This window comes from Ambystoma mexicanum, chromosome 9 (genome assembly GCF_040938575.1).
Source record: "Ambystoma mexicanum isolate Mex_15411 chromosome 9, UKY_AmexF1_1, whole genome shotgun sequence".
Taxonomy (NCBI): Eukaryota; Metazoa; Chordata; class Amphibia; order Caudata; family Ambystomatidae; genus Ambystoma; species Ambystoma mexicanum.
This window is the reverse complement of record NC_090931.1, coordinates 1495584224-1495605212: the sequence shown is the minus strand read 5'-3', so window position 1 is coordinate 1495605212 and position 20989 is coordinate 1495584224. Positions and strand designations below refer to the sequence as shown.

At 48.8% G+C, this 20989-nt stretch overlaps 1 protein-coding gene across 1 annotated transcript in view; it reads right to left on the bottom strand.

The window, feature by feature from the left end:
• LOC138489292 (zinc finger protein 850-like) overlaps positions 1-20989 on the bottom strand; it is a 310550-nt gene that overhangs the window by 54045 nt on the left and 235516 nt on the right. The window contains exon 3 of the mRNA XM_069616993.1: positions 1209-1215. Coding sequence (XP_069473094.1) covers positions 1209-1215 — 7 coding nt within the window. The remainder of the gene's footprint in view (positions 1-1208; positions 1216-20989) is intronic.

Here is a 20989-nt window from a genome sequence, read left to right as displayed (position 1 = left end):
AAGAGGGGGATACAGGGGTGAAGAATCATCATCCCAAATACAAGTCAAAAAGTGAAATAGAATGGTGAAAGCAAAAGAGGAAAGCCTGCAAATGAGAGCCAGAGTGAATCCGACGGAGGGAGGCCAATAGTTCAGAGGGTCTGAGCCCGGCAGAGGGGGATCCAGGGGTGAAAGCCATCACCCAGCGACATGTGGAATAAGAAGCTGGAGTGAACCCGCCGAGAGGGAGGCTGATATTCGGCAGATGGTTCTACGGCCTGAAGAGGAGGTACCAGGGGTGAAGAAACATCACCTCAAGTGAAATCAAAAGAACCTTTTTGTTTGTTAGTTGAATCTATCAGATCCCCAGAAGCAGGAGAGACAACCTTCAAACATCTTGATATTGCTAAGAACTGTTTGAGGGTCTGCGCCCAGAAGAGGGGCACCCAGGGGTTGAAACCATCATCCAATGTACATTTGAAACAGAACATTTGTTTGTTATTTTACCGACCCTCGAAGGCAAGAGACTATAGACTTGGCCATCAAGACTTCTGAGAAGATAAAACTGGACGTGTCATCTCATGCTGGGGAAAGCTCGAGGAATGTGCTGTGCTGGGAAGTCCCACCTTATTCCATGCTCAAAACGTGGGGAAGGGAGACCCCTGCATCCTGACCTATTATTTACAAACACTTCTTTCTTTATTGAGTACACTATCCCACACTCTTTCTATAGTTAGTTGTAAGGATTTGGCAATATTCTTTTTTTTAGCATTGGACCTTTATTTTGTCAAGACACCACAAGGACTGCCTTATTTTTCATTTGATTGTCGAAGCTTGCTCCCATCTTAGATTTAAGTTTAGATTATGGGCCTCATTACGACCCAGGCGGTAAGGGGTTTACGGCAGCGTAAACAGCGCCGACCCTTACCGCCTGAGTACGAGGTCCCTTAGCGCCATGGCGCTTTTAACACCTGCTTTTAGCAGGTGTTAAAATCCATGGCGCTAAGGGACCATGGAGTTAATTACGCCACCGTAATTTACGGTGGCGTAATTAACGCCTTCCCCACTCCCATTATGCCCTATGGGGCAAAAATGGAAATGGGGAAGGGTAAATGGGGATTGGGGACTTACCGTCCCGCCAAGGTCGGAATGGGGCGGTAAGTCCGCCAACCACCATGGCGTAAACGTAGTTTACGCCATGGTGGTAAAGTCACGGCCCAGGCGGTAACTTACCGCCTGGGTCGTAATGAGGCCCTATGTGTTCTTCCATCCTGCATACCGTTTAATAAACCCCCTTGAACTGTGATCACTTGTGTCTGTCTTTATTGTTGCCACCTTGAGTTCCTTACATTAGACACCAATTCCGGCCTCCTGCAGTCAGCATCCCTGGATGCCATGTTTGATGTGTCAAAGGCTGCCAAAAGATATAAAAGCAGCAGCACGACAACACTGTCCCATCGATAATACAACAGAACTCATCCCAGGCTGACAGGAGGCTTGTTGTGAGTCAAGGAAGTTAGATGTATATCTACAACTTTAAGGGATGTAGGTAACTCTATTGGGATTAAATGGAATGTGGGACAGCACAGGGTTTGGAACTGCCAGAAGCTGGTAGCTATTTAGTTCCTGCTTGTAGCCTAGAGACGCCTGGTCAGCTTGACAGCAACAGCTACCAGGAGCTACGTTTTCTCCTAAAACAAACATTAACTCTGTGTGTTTGGGGATGTGTCTAAGAGGACTTTGGGGAACATCTAGAAGAGCTTTTAACCATACTGTGTGATATATAATGGAGAAAAGGTTATAGTTTGCCTCTCACGTGGAGGTTAGATTAATGGTGCGCTATGTATTAACTCCCCGTTCCCTTAAGGTAGCTCCTGATTACTCTGTGATGCCCATGAGCTGCTTTTAGCTCCTGCTCAACAAATCCTTGCTTTGATCCCTGCCATGTAAGGAAAAAGCATACCTAGAGAAACTGGGTTAAAAAAGGTACAAACAAATTAGCTTTGGGACAATTTGAAATCATACAAAATAGCCTCGAAATAATGGTTTACTTTGCTTTTCTCTCTAAATCTCATATAAAAGTGACATTGGTAAATTACATCAAAAATCATGTCTTAATTTTGAAAAGAGTTAAACAGCAATGCCCATGTTGAAAGCTAACCAAGTGGGAGGGCTTCTTCTCATCCTACGATGTAGCAGAGGTGCTTGAGAAGTTAAAGAACTCCAGAGCGCCAGAACACAACAAACAGCAACCCTTATGATGAAAAGATATACTATGGAATGGACCGAGAGCATTGCAATTATGTTTTGTAAGATTATATCTTCCTTAATTCTGCCTGGACCTGGACTTTGCTGGCCATGATTTTCAAAAAGGCAGACTGGGGTTGCAACAAGTCGCAAGCCAATAGCTACAAGCTAGTAGCTACAGCACAATAGTCTTTCTAGATGCACGATCTGCATTGCTCATATTAAAGTGACCACAACTGTAAATTCAGGGTTGCTTAGGTGGAAAAGAAGGGGATTTCGGAGGTCCTAACCAAGTAGCTGGACTAAGAAAAATAACATAATTACCAAATGTATCTTGTGGGTTCCCGGAAACGGTGGGGGACTAATATTAATGGAGCCATCATCAACAAACTGATAGCACAGACTAGTGTGACATTACCAGAGATGTAAGGCCCCTGGCAGCACCCATTAAAACAATAGTATACAAATGTAAAAATGTGGTTAATAATTAGTAATAGTAGCCATTTCTATAGTGCCTTCATCCCATTAAAATGGCATCAACACGCTTGTCGTGGGGACGCCCTCGGCAGACCGAATTACAAGGTGTGGGAAATTGTGTGAAGGCTAGAATGCATGCGTGCACTAGTGACTGATGTCTATTACGCAATATCACATTCAAATTGTGATTCAATGTCAAAGGTAAAGGAGCATCAGACGGGCAAGCGGTATGAGAGATGTTCGATAGAGCCTCTGGTGAGCTACAGCCTGTTTCTCTTGATGGAAAACATAGATCCTCTTCTTGGAACGTTATGTTGGTTGTAAGTAGCCATAAAAGTACAGAACATAAAATGCATTGAATAAAATATTTTAAAATCTGAACACATTCTGAAAAATGTATAAGACAGAATACAGTTCGTAAGACATGGTCCCATGGATAACAGAAAGGGCAATCACACTGACAATCATGATTCATAAGCGGCTATGAAGGGAAACAACATCAAATCGCAGTATTCAAAATACACTTAAATGGATGAATAATTAAAACAACAATAAAACGAACACCTTAGTTGAGGTACTATTTTCCATGTTCAATACGCAATCAATAACACCAATTATTATATTTAATTACTAGGAAACTGTATAGCAATAGCAGATTTTGTTATTCACGGTACACTTAAATGGAAGAAAAAGGATTAGGAACAGCAGTGGAGAGGAAACCCATACCATTGAATAGTCTACTACCAAGTTGCAACCTGGCACTATAATTCATTCTTTCTCGGATGAGTCCATAATGGTGCATGACAATGCCAAGATTCTACATCTTATCCACCAGGCCTGGGCCAAATAGGTGGCGATCGCAATGACGAAAGTTAGGTCTTTCGATCTCTTGCACAGAGCTTCTGCCTCATTGAGAGATTGAATTCCTCTATTACTTAAATATAAATGTACATGTTTGTTGCGTGCCACTTTACGCCTAGGGCACAGAAGTATTGATATTGATATTTTATTTCTATCGCGCTCGTACACAAGTGTTTCAGAGCGCGACAAGACAAGGGAGGGGAACAGGGGAGAACAAAACAGCGATCTTACTAGGCCCAGTGACATTGAGAACGCGCAAGTGCATGGGAGAGGGAGAAGGGAAAAGAGCATGGAAGGGGGGAGAAGTGGAAAGTGCGAAGCAGAGGAGAAACAGATAAATAACAATAAATAAATAATAAAGGCAACAAACAGTGGTAGTGCAGCCAGCAATTTGCAAGTGCTAGGTTTAAGGCAGCAGACAGGGTAGGTCTGATAAGTGCAGGAAGAAAAAGGGGGGGGGGCTGTATGGGTACAGATACAGACCCCAGTGCAAGGGGTCGCCCGGAGGCAATGCGGGAGGGTGGCGGGGTGAGCACGTACCTGGGCGCGGAGGACAGAGTGATGCCAGGTGCACGGTGCCACGAGAGAACAGATCAGCAGGGGAGAGGGGGAGCGAAGGCAGAAGAAAAGAGGAAGGTCTTTAGGTGCTTCCGGAACCAGAGATGGTTCTCCTCAAGTTTTAGAGTGGCAGGGAGGCTGTTCCAGAGGGAGGCCCCAGCCGAAGACAGAGATCTACCCCCAGCTCGTTTCTTTGAAAAACGACTGACACGGAGGCAGTTAGAGGTAGAGGAGCGAAGAGCTCGCGAGGGGAGGTATTTGCGGAGGGATAGCAAAAGGTATTTTGGACCCAGGCCCCAGAAAGCCTGGGTCCAAAAGATGCAAGGATTTGAATTGAATCCTTGCATCCACTGGGAGCCAATGGAGAGATTTCAGGGTTGGAGAGATATGATCCCAGGACTTGAGGCCAAGGACAAGTCTCGCAGTCCTGTTCTGGATTAGTCGCAGAGGGCGTAGAGTAGAGGCAGGTAGATTTAGAAACAGGCTGTTACAATAGTCCAACAAAGAGAGAACCAGCGCTTGGGATACCATGAGCTTCTGCAGTAAGGTGAGGAAAGGCAAAGTACCTCTGGTGAGGTGCAGTAGGAAATTTGACTTTTTAGAGACCTCAGAGATGTGGGCGGAGAAGAAAAGGGTGGAGTCAAAGATGACCCTGAGGTTCTTAGCCTCGCAGGTGGGGGTAGGAGGAGGGCCAAGGGAGGCCGGCCAGAGAGTGAGGGGAAAGGATGGTGAAGGTGTGCCAATGAGAAGGATCTCCGTCTTGCTGGCATTCAAAGATCATTGGCGGCACACCAATCTTGAATGGCAGTTAGGCAATCAGAGATGAGAGAGGGAGAGGAGGTGGCAGAGGGCAGCCTGAAAATGAGTTGAGTGTCATCAGCGTAACACTGGAAATTTGAGCAGAAAGTGGCAATGCAGGGGGCGAGAGTTGCCAGGTATTGGTTGAAAAGCCAGGAAGAGAGGTTAGAAGTTAGACCCCTGGGGAACACCACAGGTAGAGAGGAAGATAGATGAAAGGAAGGACGCAAGTTGGACCTGGGAGGGACGATCTGAGAGGAAAGAGGTCGAGCGACCGGTCGCTATCAGACGTCCAGAAGGCCTCAATCAAACAGAGCACACTACTGGGAGGATAAGAAACCAGACACTTTCTTCCAACCCAGAGATCGCGTCCCCAGAGGAAGGCGAGGCAGAGGACAAGGAAGAGGACAGTACTTCCCCACAGGTGAGAGCATCCACATATCCTTCAGTAGGGGGGAGGACAGCAAAGTACTGGGAAAACTGGCGCACGCTTTCCAACGACGCTTGGGTGCTACAGTCAGCCAGAGGTTTACACATACAATTTATCCAGACCCCAATCCAGTACAAAGCCCCCAGACCAATAGTATCAGCGCAAACAGAGAAAATTTGTTACACGCAGAACTACAGAGTCTAGCGAGGAAACGAGCTATCGAGCCATGCAAGGCTCCGAAGTTCATAAGCAAGATGTTTCTGGTCCACAGAAAAGACAAAGTGAGACCAGTCATAAATCTGAGGGACATGAACAAGTGGGTAGTATACAACCACTTCAAGATGGAAAGGACCCACCAGTTGAGAGACACGTTCAGACAGGGCGACTGGCTCGCAAGAATAGATCTGAAAGATGCATATCTCACGATCCCAGTAGAAAAAGAATACTGATCCTTCCTGGCGTTCGACTGGGACGGGCAATTATGGCAGTTATGGATTAGCGTCCGCTCCCTGGGCGTTTACGAAACTGATGAAACCAGTAGCAGCAGCGATCAGGGAGAAAGGAATACGGATCATCATCTACCTAGACGATATCCTAATAATGGCAAGCAGAGAAGACATTCTTCACTGCCAGACCAGCTGGGTAGCGAACCTCTTAGCCTCTCTGGGTTTCCTAGTGAACCGAGAGAAGTCGGAGATGATACCACCAAAGAGGATAGAATTCCTAGGTTTTATCATAGATACCAGGACAGCGACCCTGGAGCTGCTGAACAGAAAGATTCGGGACATAAAAAGAGAAATAAGGAACTGCCTCAGCAGACCAACCACATCACTGCGAACGATCTCACGGATTGTAGGTCTGTTAGCGGCATCAATCCAAGCGATATTTGCAGGACCCCTGCATTATCGAGCACTACAGAGGCTGAAAATAAAACACCTTCAGCAGGGGTTCAGCTACCACCAGTTAGTGCCTCTAGACCAAGAGTCCAGAACAGAGCTGGAGTGGTGGCTTCAGAACATGGAGGCATGGAACGGCAGAGCCATTTTCAGTGTCTGCCCAGACATAGTAATAGAATTAGACGCCAGCAGAACAGGCTGGGGAGCCCGGTGTGGGGAGCTCCAAACGGGAGGCAGATGAAGCTCGGAGGAGCTCAAACTGCACATAAACTGCCTAGAACTATTGGACGGCTCTTTTGCAATCAAGGCCTTCACGAAGGACAAAGTGAATTCATGTATCCTACTGAAGATGGACAACATCTCAGCGGTCAGATACATAAATCACTTAGGTGGAACGAAGTCCAGATTGTTAGCGGAAATAGCCAAGGACTTTTGGCACTCCTGCCTGGAGTCAGGAACTGCAGTAATACCAGAATATTTACCAGCGCTCACAATGTAGTGGCGGACTGGAACTCCAGACATCTAACAGACTCCAGTGACTGGATGCTGGACAGAGCAATCTTTCAACAGATAGAAAAGCTCTGGGGGCCAATTCACACAGATCTGTTTGCGTCCAGACTGAACGCACAGAAGAGCAGATTTTTCAGCTCGAGGCTGGACCCAGCGGCAGCAGGGACGGATGCCTTCCTACAAGATTGGAGAGAAGAGACACTAAATGCGTTTCCTCCATTCGTAATGATAAGCAGAGCTTTAACGAAAGTTTGCAGAGAAGCAGCGAATCTGATAATAGTAGTTCCGATATGGAAATCGCAAGTATGGTTTCCAGCGCTGATGGAGCTGATAGCCGACTATCCGAGAATGTTGCCTCAAAGAGAAAACCTTCTCACGGACCCAGTTGGGTCGTGTCACCCTCTGAGAGCGAAGGGGACGCTGCCGCTGATGGCGTGCAGGATAGCAGGAGATGCTGGAATCTCCCAGGAATTTCAGCGTGAGCTGCGAGCCTCATTGCAGAGTCATGGGCTCCTTCGACTAGAAGGAGCTACGACGCAGCATGGAACAGATGGTCAAGGTGGTGCAAAAGGAGAAGTTTTCATCCCGTTTCTGCCCCTTTAGTAGAGATACTACATTTCTTAGCAGAACATTTGCAGGACGGCAAAGCCTACAGAACGATAGGAGTATATAGATCTGCAATATCAGCAGGTCATACACCTATCGAAGGAGTCCCAGTAGGGGAGAATGTAGCGGTGATTAGACTTCTAAAAGGGATAAGATTTAGGAAGCCACCGCAACCAAGATACAAATCTCTATGGGACGTAACAGTCGTACTACAACTATTAGCAGACTGGCCCAGTAATAGATACCTATCGTTAGGCAGACTGTCGGAAAAATGCGTCTGTGCATGATATCATGTAGAAGAGTGGTAGAAATAGACAGAATGGTATATGGACCAGACGGAGTGACTTTCCATCTGGCCAGTATAACGAAGACAGATTCCTCATCAATAACATACCCATATATGCAAGAACACCCAAAATGGTGTGTTGCCGCATGTATAAAAGAATATGCATGAGCTGAGACCGATTGGGGACGACGCAATTGCTGATAGCACGCAGGAAGCCGCATAAAGGCGTAGCGACAGCCACCATAGCGAGATGGGTTAGAGAGGTTATGACTCTAGCAGGGATAGACATAGCAAAATTTGGAGCACACTCAGTGCGAGGAGCAGTGGCATCTAAAGCACTGAGGCAGGGTGAAACGTTGCAAGATATACTGAAAGCAGCTGATTGGGCGAGTGATAATACGTTCAGAACGTTTTATTTTAAACCGATTAACACACTAGCAGAAGCTATGGTAAGAAGCTTTGAACAAGCATAATGCTCGCCTCCGTCTTGACATAGAATGAAGATTCCCCCTGCTAATAGCGCAGGGAGCTCTTGATTCTATTAAAGACAAGGAGGCGAGCATTACTTTCCCACCCTAGATACACAGGAGAGACAAGATGATGACAAGGAAATGCACTGTGATATGTATCTGAATGAGTAACAGGATTTTCCTCTCAGAATAGGGTGTGTATCCGCCGCCCTAAAATGTACTGTTGTTTCCGTTTTAGGAGACGATCAGAAGAACAGCTGAAGACGTTCGAGAAAAGAACGGGACATGTTGATCAAGATCGCAAGTTAGAATGCGAGGGATCTACTCAGCAGAGTTCTACAGTTCAGAGACTTTACGGTTGGAAGCAGTTGGAAGCAGTCAAAGAAGAGGAGGTTACAGGAAGAGGAAGGACTAGGTCACATGACCAGGACAATGGTGACAGGGACCTAGGACTGATGGGAGATGAAGTTTTTAAAAAGAAAAACAAAATGTTTGTTTCAATGAAAATATTGACATTTTTATTGATTTGTTGAAACTGCTGGAGAGCAAATAAATGAGAAGATGAAGCATAATGCTCGCCTCCTTGTCTTTAATAGAATCAAGAGCTCCCTGTGCTATTAGCAGGAGGAATCTTCATTACACGTTAAACACACACACACACACACACACACACACACACACAAACACACACACACACACACACACACACACAAACACACACACACACACACACACACGTCTCATCAACCTCCAATCACATATATTTAATCAATTATCAATTAACCATAGCACAACCAATCCAATCAATCCCAAGTCCCTCCCTCAAATCTGCCTTAACACAAAAAAGCCTATCCTCTAAACCAATATTCAAACAAACCCCTAATCACAACAATAAGCTGTCAAATGAAACACCCCTAAATACCACAATTCCTACTTTCTTCCACACTTTGCTTCTTATATACCGGTATTCTCCCTCCCCACTCTCCCATGCACTTCTTGTTACTGAAATTGCACAATGCGAATGTCACAAGGCCTAGTAGCACTGTTATTGTTATCTTTCTCCCTTGTCCCCCCACACCTTTTTGTGGCACCTAGAAACACCATTTGTTGGATAGGCGCCTTACAAATAAACAATAAATAAAAAGGGCTTCACTTCAATTGGATCATATTACCTCAGACGATTGGGGCTGCAACGTCTCACCAAACCTGGCCAATAGGCAACGAAGCAACATGGCACACGCCTCCTCTATTCAGTCCTTGTTCCCACCATCTGCTTCTACTCCCATGTAGCTCCCTGTCCTGTTGCATGTTGCCATCCCTGGTACACTGCCTTCCAGTACCCTTCCTGCAACGAGTGGCCTTCTAGAAATAACGTGACTGGTCCACTGCTGATCACTGCTCCTGGACGATCATTTCTGCTATTTTCTCCATATTATTCAACACATTTCTCATTGTGGCTGCTTGGAAATGCTCACTCTGTCTGGCCTTCACAAACTCTGTGTATTCTTTTCCCAATCTGATGAGGCAGTATTTGATGCCTGGGACCAGGCATTCATCCCCTGAGAAACGCTTCCCTTGCAATAACAGTGTTCCAGATGAGATTCTGAAGTGGGAGTATTTTACTCCCTATTTTTGAAAGTTGGGAGTAAAATTATTTTTTAGGGAGTAAAAATGTAACTCCATTTCCTAATGGGACTATTTTATAAGCCAGTAAAAAATGTTTAACTGGAAAATGGAAATGTTGTAATAATTATTTCTTTGCACCTTGTTATTCATGCACATTAAAAGGTATAAGGTTAGGAATAGTAGTGTCTTCCTCTGATACTACATGCACTACTGGCCAAACCTATCCATGGAGCGGTAGGAGGGAAAGCAAAGGCACAATGTCCTATGTGGTTGTTTGATATCCTTTGTTGTTGGGAGTATGTTTACTCCCTATTTATATTTTTGGGGAGTAAAATTCAATCATGTGCTTCCTGCTGACCACTGTGGCCTAATGCACTACAATGGCAGCTCATTGCCTCTACTTGAGGTCTATTCACAAAATGGCAGAACTTTTGCTCATACATCTAGCATCCCTACAAACATGAGACCTTATAATCTCGAGGCAAAAGCTTCACACTATGTTCTATCCTATAAAAAATGCACACGCTCATCATGTGTGAAAAATAAAACATAGCGAGCTGTGGTGTTGTGTGAAAAGGGAAATGCGGTGAGTTGCGTGCATACGTGCTGTGCCAGATATTGAGAAGGTACTTGTTGCAGTGTGCAGCTTTTTAGTCTAGTGCCATGCGCTGGACTGCGGGCAGGTGTGACACTCCCTTGTGATGTGTGATGCATGCAGGTATGTAGTGTCATGCTCCAGGTCATATCTGTTATCTTGTCGTACAAACGAGGGGTGAAGAATATAGTGTCATGCAGTGGCGTGAAGTAATGTGTTACATAAAAATAATGTGCTGCACCCTCCCTATGGAGTACAGTGCACATGGGCAGTTCTATGTTAGGTGCCCCATGGCCTGACAAAAAGCAAAATACTATCCCTGCCTAAGTTATCTAAAAAATAAAAGCAAAACCTACATTCACGAGTTGGGCGGCAAGCAGGCACTATTACCGCTGGGTTCCGTGGCACAAATAGCACCATATCACAAGTGAGCGAGCATGCGCACACTATACCATCGGTAACGCTATTTGCGTCTAGCGGAAATAGGGCTGAAATAAGGACTACAGCCGACAATTCTATAGCAAATAGCGCTGCCAACTGTGTCTGGCGCTAGTAGCGCCAGTGGAAAATCACAATCCATTAAATATCTCCACTTCCTATAGCCATCCGGATCTGGAAACAAGACAGAATGTCACAGGAGAGGGTTAGAGGCAAGGGTGCCCACGATCGGCTATGAAAGTCCAAATTCAGTGAGGAGGAGCTGGTGGTCCTTGCAGATGAGGTGGTAGCACACCATGATAAACTGTATGGGCCCAGGCAGCACAAAACATCAGCCCAGCGCAGGACAGCCATCTGGCATTCCACTAGCCAGAAAGTGACAGCGGTGGCCAGTGTACCCCATGATGGGGAGGACTGCTGTAAGCACTGGAACGACCTGATGGTTAGGGTGCAGGGACTGCAGTCCCAACACTGGCAAGAGAGCATGACTACCGGAGGAGGAACTGTGAAGCCACTGGTCCTCACTGCATTGGAGGAGAAGTGCAGTACGGTGCTGGACATGGAGGGCATCGAGGGAGTTGGAGGTGCTGAGGTGGGCACCAGCAGCCAGGAGGCAGGAGTTGAGTGACCCCCCCCAGCAGATGTACATGCATCAATGACAGCCTAGTATGAGATGCCCCAGTTGACATAACCATGAGCGGGCCGTGGCGACAGGGTGTAGTGAGTGGGTGCCACATCTGCCCCCGACCACAGCAGCCATGTGTCATTGCACCAAAGCCACACCTGTGAGTCTTAGCAGTGGGGAGGTGAGCCAAGGGACCCATCCAAGTGCCATGCACCACACACCCATGTTGGCAGCACAGCAGTGCCCCATAGGGACCTGCCAGTGCCATCTAGCAAGAGTTCTACGTTATTTCATCGAAGTACTTTTCATCGTGGGACTTTTCATCGCCACATTTTCATCGGCCAAAACTCGTTTTTTAATTTATTTTTTTATTTCTCGGGGGTCCCCCCCTGGCCCCCCCCTTACTTAATTAATCATACCCCAACCCCAACAAAACACCCCCAAAAAATGTTTTTGTTGAAAAAACGAGTTTTGGCGATGAAAAATGTTGGCGATGAAAAGTCCCATGATGAAAAGTACTTTGATGAAATGCGTGTATACCCTAGCAAGCCACCCCCCCAATTTGACTGGCACCCGAGGAGGGCACCTGCTTGAATGGTGACCAGATCCATGCATGCCAGACAACAGCTGCCCCAACATGGACATCTTGCCATATGTACACACAGGTCAGAGACCAACTGGCCATGTGACACACACCCATATCCGCATCCGTCCCCATCATCATGAACCCACATGTGATCAACCCTGACCAATCCTGCCCATCTACCAAATTGTCCGGGGGTCATACTCAGCACCATTTAATGAATGTCTTGCATGCCAAAACACGTGGGGGAATGAAATCTGGCAACATCTCCTATTATCCCTACAGGCACTCAAGCAACGCTAGAAGCATCCGAGGATGATGAGGTGGCAGACCCATCTGGGAATGGGATGTCTTGGCACTCAGTACCCGTCAGTACTATCACCACCACCACAAACACCACCCCGCAAAGGGGCAGACAGGTCAAGCAAAGGCGCATGTCCCGCCACGACACAATGCATCACAGCAGAAACAGGCCCTCAACCCCCCCGCACAGCCCACCGGGAGCACTGCATTGGCAGCTGCACCCACACATGCAGATGTGGGCTCCACCACGGAGGACATGCAACCTAGTGGAATAACTGTGGAAACACAGGGAGACAGCAACCGGGTCACAACACATGCAGAAGTGCCATCAACCCCTTGCTGCAGTCTCCGCCGGTGGCCTCCCACTACACATGAGAGCCCACTCCACTAGTAACAGCGTGGACTGACCCCTGAGAGCACACCCCACCGGCAACAGCATGGACAGAACCCTGAGAGCCCACAATGCCGCCGGCGCTTGCATACACCCAAGCCAGACACTGACACACCATCATATGTCTTTCCTGACAGCAGCCCACGTGGACAACACACACCCTCTCCACCTCAGCCATCACCTACACTCAGCATGCTGCTGCAGAGGCTGGTGGACATGGAGCAGAGACAGAGGGAGATGGAGGCCATTGGGCACACACACTCAGGACATCTGCAGGCCATATGCAACAGTATCCCTGGGGAAACACAGATGATTGCGCGGGTCAACGCAAGGTCCTGCAGAGCAACAGGTGCCAGTACGGCCGCACTGACGGCATTTGTCCAGAGGGACAGGGAGTTGACGGAAGGCATTTCAGCAATTCCAAAGGCCATCCGCCAAAGCAATGAGTTGGTACGCCAACACCTCCTGGGGCCTGGCTCCATCCCTTCAAGTTCCACAACACCAACAGGGGATTCTCAGCAGAGCACACCGAGACGTCAGTCCCTGTGCCACCTGCACTCAAGATCACTGGATGCTGGGAGTGGGGGGAAGAAGCCACAGACATAGTTAATGACCTGACACCAATTGCCCTGAGTGGCCATGCCGTGGAGTTGGTGGTGGGAGGTGGGAGGGGGTATGGAGTGCTGTGATGTTGATGGTGGGAGTGGGATTTGATTGGGCATAATCAATCATTAAAAATGTTCAACATCATAAATGCGAGGACAGTATTGATTGTGTTCATGTGCAATTGATTTAGTGTTGGAAGTGGCTTGTGTCAGGGTAGTGCTCAAGAAGATATTGGGCTTCAATACGAGTCCGGCGGTAACCCTGCTGGTGCTACCAGCGGGTTGCCGCTGGACTCGTAATATTTTTCTGGTGCCTGACTTCCTGTGCCACCAGGCTATTACATGTCCGGTTGCCCAGGAAGTCATGCGCTGGTAAAATGTAAGTCCCCATTCCCATAGAGTCCGATAGGACTCTATGGGAGAGGGAACTTGGAAGCACCAGCACTGTTGCTAATGGTGCCGATATTTCTGTGAACAGTCGGCCTATCGTGGCCGCAGTGCCCAGCAGGGTCAGACCTGTTGGGCACAGCGGCCACGGCAGGCAGACACATAGTTTGCTGGTCCGGAAACAAGGGTGCCAGTGATCTTACCGGCACCCTTGTTTCCAGACCGGCAAACTTATAATGAGGCCCATTGTCTATTAGTGCCTGCCGTGCAAGTCTCTCTTCCCTCACGTCAGCCCTGGGATTGGCTGGTCTGGCTCCTGCCTCATGCAGTTCATCTGCTTCTTCCTCAGGGTGTGGCATGTCCGCGCCTGAGGGTAGTGGCACATTCCTCCTCAGGCAAATATTATGAAGCATTGCGCACACTAGCACAATTTTCCTCGCCTTGTCCAGGGCATATGTTAGGGCTCTTCCAGTACGATCTAGGCTTGGAATCATGCCTTGAGAAGTTTGATGGTGTGCTCAATGCAGACACGAGTCTGACAGATAAGCTATCTGTTGTGGTGTACATAGGTCACACACATGGGGTGATGCACATACATTAGTAACTGGGTCATAATTGGGGGCAGTCTTACACAGTATTGGGGCAGTGGTCATTGTGTGCATGCATGTGCTCATGCCACCCATGCAATCTCTATGTGTGATGTCTGTGCACCCTTTGTCAATGGTGTCATGCATTCCTTTGCCTGCACATGCACCCTGGGTGGTTGTGGTGGTTGTTCAGTGGTGTGTCCCTGGTGGCTGTCTTGTGGCTGTGTGCTGCTCTTGTGCACGGGTCATGCTGGTTTGGCTGATGTCCTACCCTACTCTACTAGGGGCAATGGGTCAACATTCCCAGGTGGATGGATGTGGGCACATGACTTTGGACTTGCCGGCCTGCTATTGGGTGCTGTAGTGTGGTTGTTCACTGTGCCTCATTCCTGATGCATTGTGGTACGTGGTCATGTGTGTTGATGTAATGGCTGCAGGATGTGTACCTTAGCAAGTGTATCCAGGTGTGTCCGACGTGTGCATGCTCCCTTGGCTATCCCCTGTCATTGGTGCAGGTGCTGGTTGGGTGCTGCTAGTGAATTCACTTGTCATGCCATGCTTTGTGTCAGTGTTAACAACCACCCCCCAACAATTTTGGTCAGGTGCTTCACTGTGCATATGTGGCGGCAATTGTACTCACCCACTCTCCATCTCCGTTGTCCTCTGTGCCTCTCCATGTATCCTGGCAGGGTGCTTTTGCATAGAACCGTGGAGTTATGGGTGGCACCTGGGTAGTGGGCACAGTAGTGGGTTAAGATGAGGTCAGGGTTGCAGGTCACCTGCACGTTCAGGGAGTGGTAGTGCTTCCTGTTCCTGTATACGGTCTCATGGGCATGGGGTGCCACCACCACCTTCCTCACTAAATTTTTGGAGTCTGGTGTCCCCTTAACTGTCCACTTATCTTGAGTCCTCCTCCCTCCTGGACCGTGTTCAGTCAGGTTTTAGGCCTGGCAGGGGAACAGAGAGTGTTCTGGTGTTGGTACAGGACGATATGGCCAGGCTTGTGGATGGAGGTGGGACTGGCACCAAAATCTTGTTAGATCTGTCGGCGGCATTTGACACTGTGGACCACCCCATCCTGCTGTCCTGCCTTGCACAGATAGGGATATGTAGGCAGGTATTAGCTTGGTTCTCTTCGTTCCTATCCGTCCGTACTCAGACTCTCTCTATGCCTCCTTTTCAGTCAGCCCCCTGAAATCTTACCTGCGGGATTCCACAGGGCTCTTCCTTGTCTCCGATCCTTTTCAACATATAGATCTGGGCCCTTGTGTGTCTGATCCGCTCCTATGGTGTCAGGTGCTACTCTTATGCCGACGACACCCAGATCCTGATCCGTTTAGATCTTGATCAGGCCGAGGTGTCTTTGTGGCTTCGGAGGTGCCTGGCTGCCGTGGGGGAGTGGATGAACCACAACTGGCTGAAAATGAATGGAGACAAGACCGAGATTCTGGTGGTAGGCTGCCCCCCTAATCCTTCACTGTGTGTGTCATCTTTCTGGTCCCCCTCCCTTGGTCCTCTCTCTGCTCCGGCAGGGAAGGTAAGAAACTTAGGTGTAATGCTCTCGGTATCCCTGTCTATGGATGCCCAAGTTACCTCTCTGTGTCAATCGGGTCATTTTCAGCTCAAACTTCTGAAAAAAACTCTCCTGATGATTCCTGCTGCTTTCCGTCCTCCGGTTGTGGCCGATATGCTGCTCAGTCGGCTTGATTACTGCAATTCTCTATATCTGGCCCAACCCAAGTGGCTGATTCTGCGGCTCCAGCGTCTTCAAAATCTTGCTGCTCGGGTCGCCACAGGCTTGCCTTATGGAGCTCACATCTCTCCCGTCCTAGGTGCCTTGCATTGGCTCCCAGTAGCTCAGCAGGTGAAGTTCAGGGCGCTGTGCATTGTCCATCGGGCAATGCATGGCCTGGGCGCGGAATATATCCGCACAAAGTTCATGCGCTACTAACCTAAATGCTGTCTGCGTTCTGCCTCTTCTCAACTGTTATGTGGTCCGCCATTCCGCCGCTTGCGGATTGGGGGCCGCGCCTTCTCCGTCTCCGTGGCCCAATTATGGAACGAGCTCCCGGTGTCCATGAAAGACCTATCTAACCATTTGTCGTTTAGAAAGCCCATCAAAACCTATCTGTTTTAGCCCTGTGTGGCCTGGCTATGCCTGTCTCGCTCTATCTCTCTAGCGCCATGATACCCTCGGGTGGCCGCGTGCTTTAGAAGTTTTCCTAACATAACATAACACCACATGGGTGCCGTCAATGGCTGCAATTACATTGGGCTTTTGGGAGGTGACATGAAACCTTGCCTTCATGTCATTGAGCTGGGCCGGGGTGATGGGCAGGGCAATGTGGTTCTTGACATGCCGCAGGAGGGCATGCAGCACCTGGGCCAGGGCTGTGCAGAATGTGGGCTGTGCCAGGCTGTGCATCATATCCACAGAGAGCTGGAAGGTGCCTGTTCCCAGGAACTGCAGGACTGCCACCAGCTTGACCAATGGGGGCACAGCTGTGCAGCTGTTTATCCTGCTCGCAATGTCTTCATGGATTTTGGTCAGCAGCTCAGTGATGGTCTCCCTGTTCAGGCGGTACAGGGTGACCAACTGGGTGTCAGTGAGCATCCAGGTTGATGGGCTGACCCTGGGGATGGGTGCTCGCCTTTCTGGGACAGTTCTCCTCCTCGTCCTGCCCTCTCCTGTTCTCCCTGTGCCTTGGTCTGGTTGTCCAGCATCTCAAGTTCCAGGCCCAGCATGAGCATCTGCCTGTTCCAGCTCGCCGCAAATAATGGCAGCATGGTGTTGGAAACAGTGTATGACGTAGGGGTGAGCCCCTAGCGCTCAATGTTTTGTCACCCCACGGTGGTTGAAAACACCCAATTTTGCTTTTGGTGGGGGAAAGCCCATTCATTTACATGGAAAGGTAGGGAGCTTGGCGGGTGACAGAGATGCTTTCTGGGCGGGGGACACCCTCCAAAAGCATGTGAGTTGAGAGGTATGGGTGTGCCTCATGTGGCCCTCTGGAGTGAATTGGTTGCACCTGTGGCTTCTTTTATGGCACCTGTGTTCATTTACCTCCTGCTGGAGTTATTTCACAATCTCCCAAAATTCACCAGAGTGTATGGTTCCCTTCCACTGGTTATCTCTCAGCCTCTTCCACTGCCAAGAGAATGCCTCCCTTATCTTGGTGTTTCACAATGTCACAAAACACACCAGAGGGTATGGATCCCTTCCCCTGGTTCTCTCCCAGGTTCCCCAATGCCAAGAGGATGCCTCTCCTTTCTTGGCATTTCACAATGTTCTCAATACACCAACAAGGGGATTGAATCCCTTCCCCTGGCCTTTCTCATAGTGCTCCGGCAAAACCCTGGTTCACTATCCCACCAGGTCTTGCTATGCATGCCCCAACCTCAGGTAATCAGGTATGAGTCCCAGACCTGTAATTCCCCTTTTTGAGAATCTGACAATCGTGGTGCACTAACCTCCCAGGTAGTGCCACGAGGAAGATACCTCCGGAAACAACTCGATTTCATTTCAGGGCTCCAGACCCTTATTTCCCTTCTTAGGGAATTTGGCAGACCTGGTACGCTAACCTACCAGGTAGTGTCACGAGGAAGATGGCTCTGGATGCCGTCTTCACGTGGGAGCCAGACCTGCTCTGTCCACTTTCTATCTTTTGGAAAACAGCCTTCCCTTTTCCACACTTGTTTTCCTTGTTTGTTTCTCGGGGTTAGGATTCCCTACTGCTTATCTTTGCCCCTGCCAGTCTTCCCAGTTGCCTCAGTACCTTGAGGGTCTTTCCCAGTGGCTGCTCCTTGGCTTCAGGGTCTCAGCGCCTCTGTTTCTGGCCCTTGTGGTCTTCTTGTCAGCTTTGGCGTGCTATCAGCACTCTGTAGCCCTCGGCTTCCAGCAGTGCGTATGTCCTGTCTTGACCATGCTGCTCGCGTTCTCCACTCGCTTGGTGTGCTGTTTGGCTTCTCTGCCGGTCATTCCTTCCTCACTGGACCATATGCGGTTACCGACGTAACCTTAGCAAGCTACGGTGCTGCACTTCCTTCATCCGTCTAACAGTTTGGGTGGTCCCCGGCCAGCGGCTCCTCCAGGTACGGCTGAAGACTCCTTCCTGTTTTCCCTCTTCACTTTTGAATACCGCTTGCCCAACAGAATCTCGCGGAATACTAGAATGTTCCCCAAGTTTCCAAGGATGATTCCTCATAGCTCCGCACCTCTTCCTCATCGGAGTAGTTAATAGTCCCTATGAGAGGGAAATAGGGTTGGAGAATGTGGGTGTGAAGGAGATGTATGACAAAAACAGATAGGAACATCAGGGATGCTACTGAAGAGGGTTGGTGAGGAAGGTAGGTTAGGGTAAGGTGGGATATGGGGATACCGCGTTCTCCCCAGCTCCTCACTTATCCCATAGGGGACTTCCCTCCCATGAGATTCACCTTCTGAGTACCACCCCCTGGGGGACTATCGGGTAGCGGCCTCACCTCCCTGGCCTCATGGGAAGGGGCTCTACCGAGGGGAGAAATGACGACATCTGGGGATTTGTCACATGTTAGACAATTATTTATTTAAACTAAGAAAAATAAAGGTAGATCAAAGTGGACTGTGCTTGTCGTCATTTGATTCAGTGGGAAGACTGAGTTCTGACATTGTTTAGGGAGGATCTATATTATGCCCTTTTAAGGTGGTGGGTGGAGCTATGCAAATTTACCAAATATGCAAAGGATGTTGAAAGGGAGTAAGGGGGAGGGGGTGTAAAGCACAAGTGACCCTCGTGCTCACTGTGAAAAGTTGGCATCTATGTATTTATGTCGTGGAGAGGAAGGGGGGACAGAATTGTAACTTACGATCCACGCGTCCTCTTCGCAACAGAAATAAATGAAAATGAGGTGTAACGTAAATTAAATTCACAAAAGTCTAACACATGACTTCTGTGCATTATATTTATGTAACACCAATTGGAAAATGAGCTCCTTAGTTTTTAAGGAGAGAAGGCAAACAACGATACCCAATGTGAGCTGACCAACGACTGGCCTGTAAAAGGTCCCTTATATGACTGTTATACCGTATATGGCTTTATTTAAAAGAATGTCCTCATACGTCATGGTGTTCACAATATAAAAGGAGCATCATGTGACAGGTGCCAGATAGAGCACGAGCGGACACCGATAACGAAACACACCTGTTTCCAGTGTCTTTTTTGACCCCTTGCATTATTGCGCAGCGACAGGTTCTGGGTGCTGTGAACTACAGATCCCCATGTTTATGCAACATTGGCAATGAGGGGGAAGACTTCTGTCATCTGCTGAGGTACTGAGTCGAATAACCCTGCTACGCGCACCCAGACAAGGTGGGGTGACACACACACGACAAGCCCGAAGCCCAGTGGTGTCTGATTCAGATCTGGAGGCATGCCATTGCAGCCTTGCATCCTGGACGCTTTGTACAATAAGACTCCTTGTAGTGTGCTCAGGTAGGGCAGATCTTGAATGCCCTGAGGTTGCCGCTCCTCAAGATAGTGCTTGTGTGCCTTGCAGGGATGTATGAAAGCTAAAAGGACAGAAAAACTCAGGGTAGCCGAGTAATTCCTAAAGGAGAGCCTCGCTGGTCACACACCACAAACACGCTAGTCTCAGGGTTATCACCCTTAATTGGTTAACGCCTTCTGGATGTTGTGTGTCTACGAAGAGTGTGGCAATCATGCAGCATTACAAGAACACAGTGTGCCGAGATGGATGATGAAGAAGGGGGTGCTGCTGGCCAAGATATGGCTCCCAAACAACAGGGGTCTTTGGCCCCTTTCATGGAGTTTTTGTTGACATTATGGGTGCACCATCCAGCCAAGGGCCAAAATGGGCTGTATGGGAGCACCTAGTGATGTATTTTTATGCCACGGAATCGATGAATGATAGCGCTAAGCGATCCACCCTTTGTATTCAGCATGTCCTGCTCTGCACAGGATCTTCATTTGAACCCCGCAACAACTCATATCAAGCTCGGAAAGTGGGCCTGAGTAACTAATTCAGTCGAATGGTTAATGTGGACTATGAATGTTTTCTCTTGTAAGATGTCAAGCAGGAAGAAGGAGAGATGTTGGATGTGTTTCATGCGCACTTGAGACAACTTGCGTTCACTTGTTTTCTTCTGAACAAACAGGATGAAATATGCGCGCAAGTAATTCAAGACTGCTTCTCCATAGCTCTCAACTCACCCGCTTTTGGCGGGTGTCACCTGTTGTGTTCCAGCCCGCGGTGTGCGCACGCGGGGGCTGGAGTGTCCGGGCTAGGCTGCACGGCCTGTGGCGCAGCGCCAGCGCAAGCTGCAGATACAGACACCCACACGCGTTGCTGGTCTGCCCCGGAACTGCCTCACAAACGCGGGGGCGGGGCTTTTATTAGAGACGCCCTGCGTCACCGCGTAGCGGGACGCAGGGCGGAACATAACATTCCTCCTTTATTATAAAACAAACAAACACAATACAACTGCAATCAACTGGACGTTCACCGTTAGTCTACGGGGTGTGTTGGCTACCACACATAGTCACTTAGCTTGGCTGGCGGCCTCGTGGCAGTTCTCAGGCCGTATCGCCCTTCTCGGGGACTACCCCCCCTTGGCCCCTGATCTGGCTCACCTTCATTGGTGGTATCCTCGAGGCTAGGGGCATCCGGCGGTTCCCAAGTCCTGTCCCCCGCTCCTGTCTCGTCCGGGATGGATCCGGGCTCCTCTTCGCTGG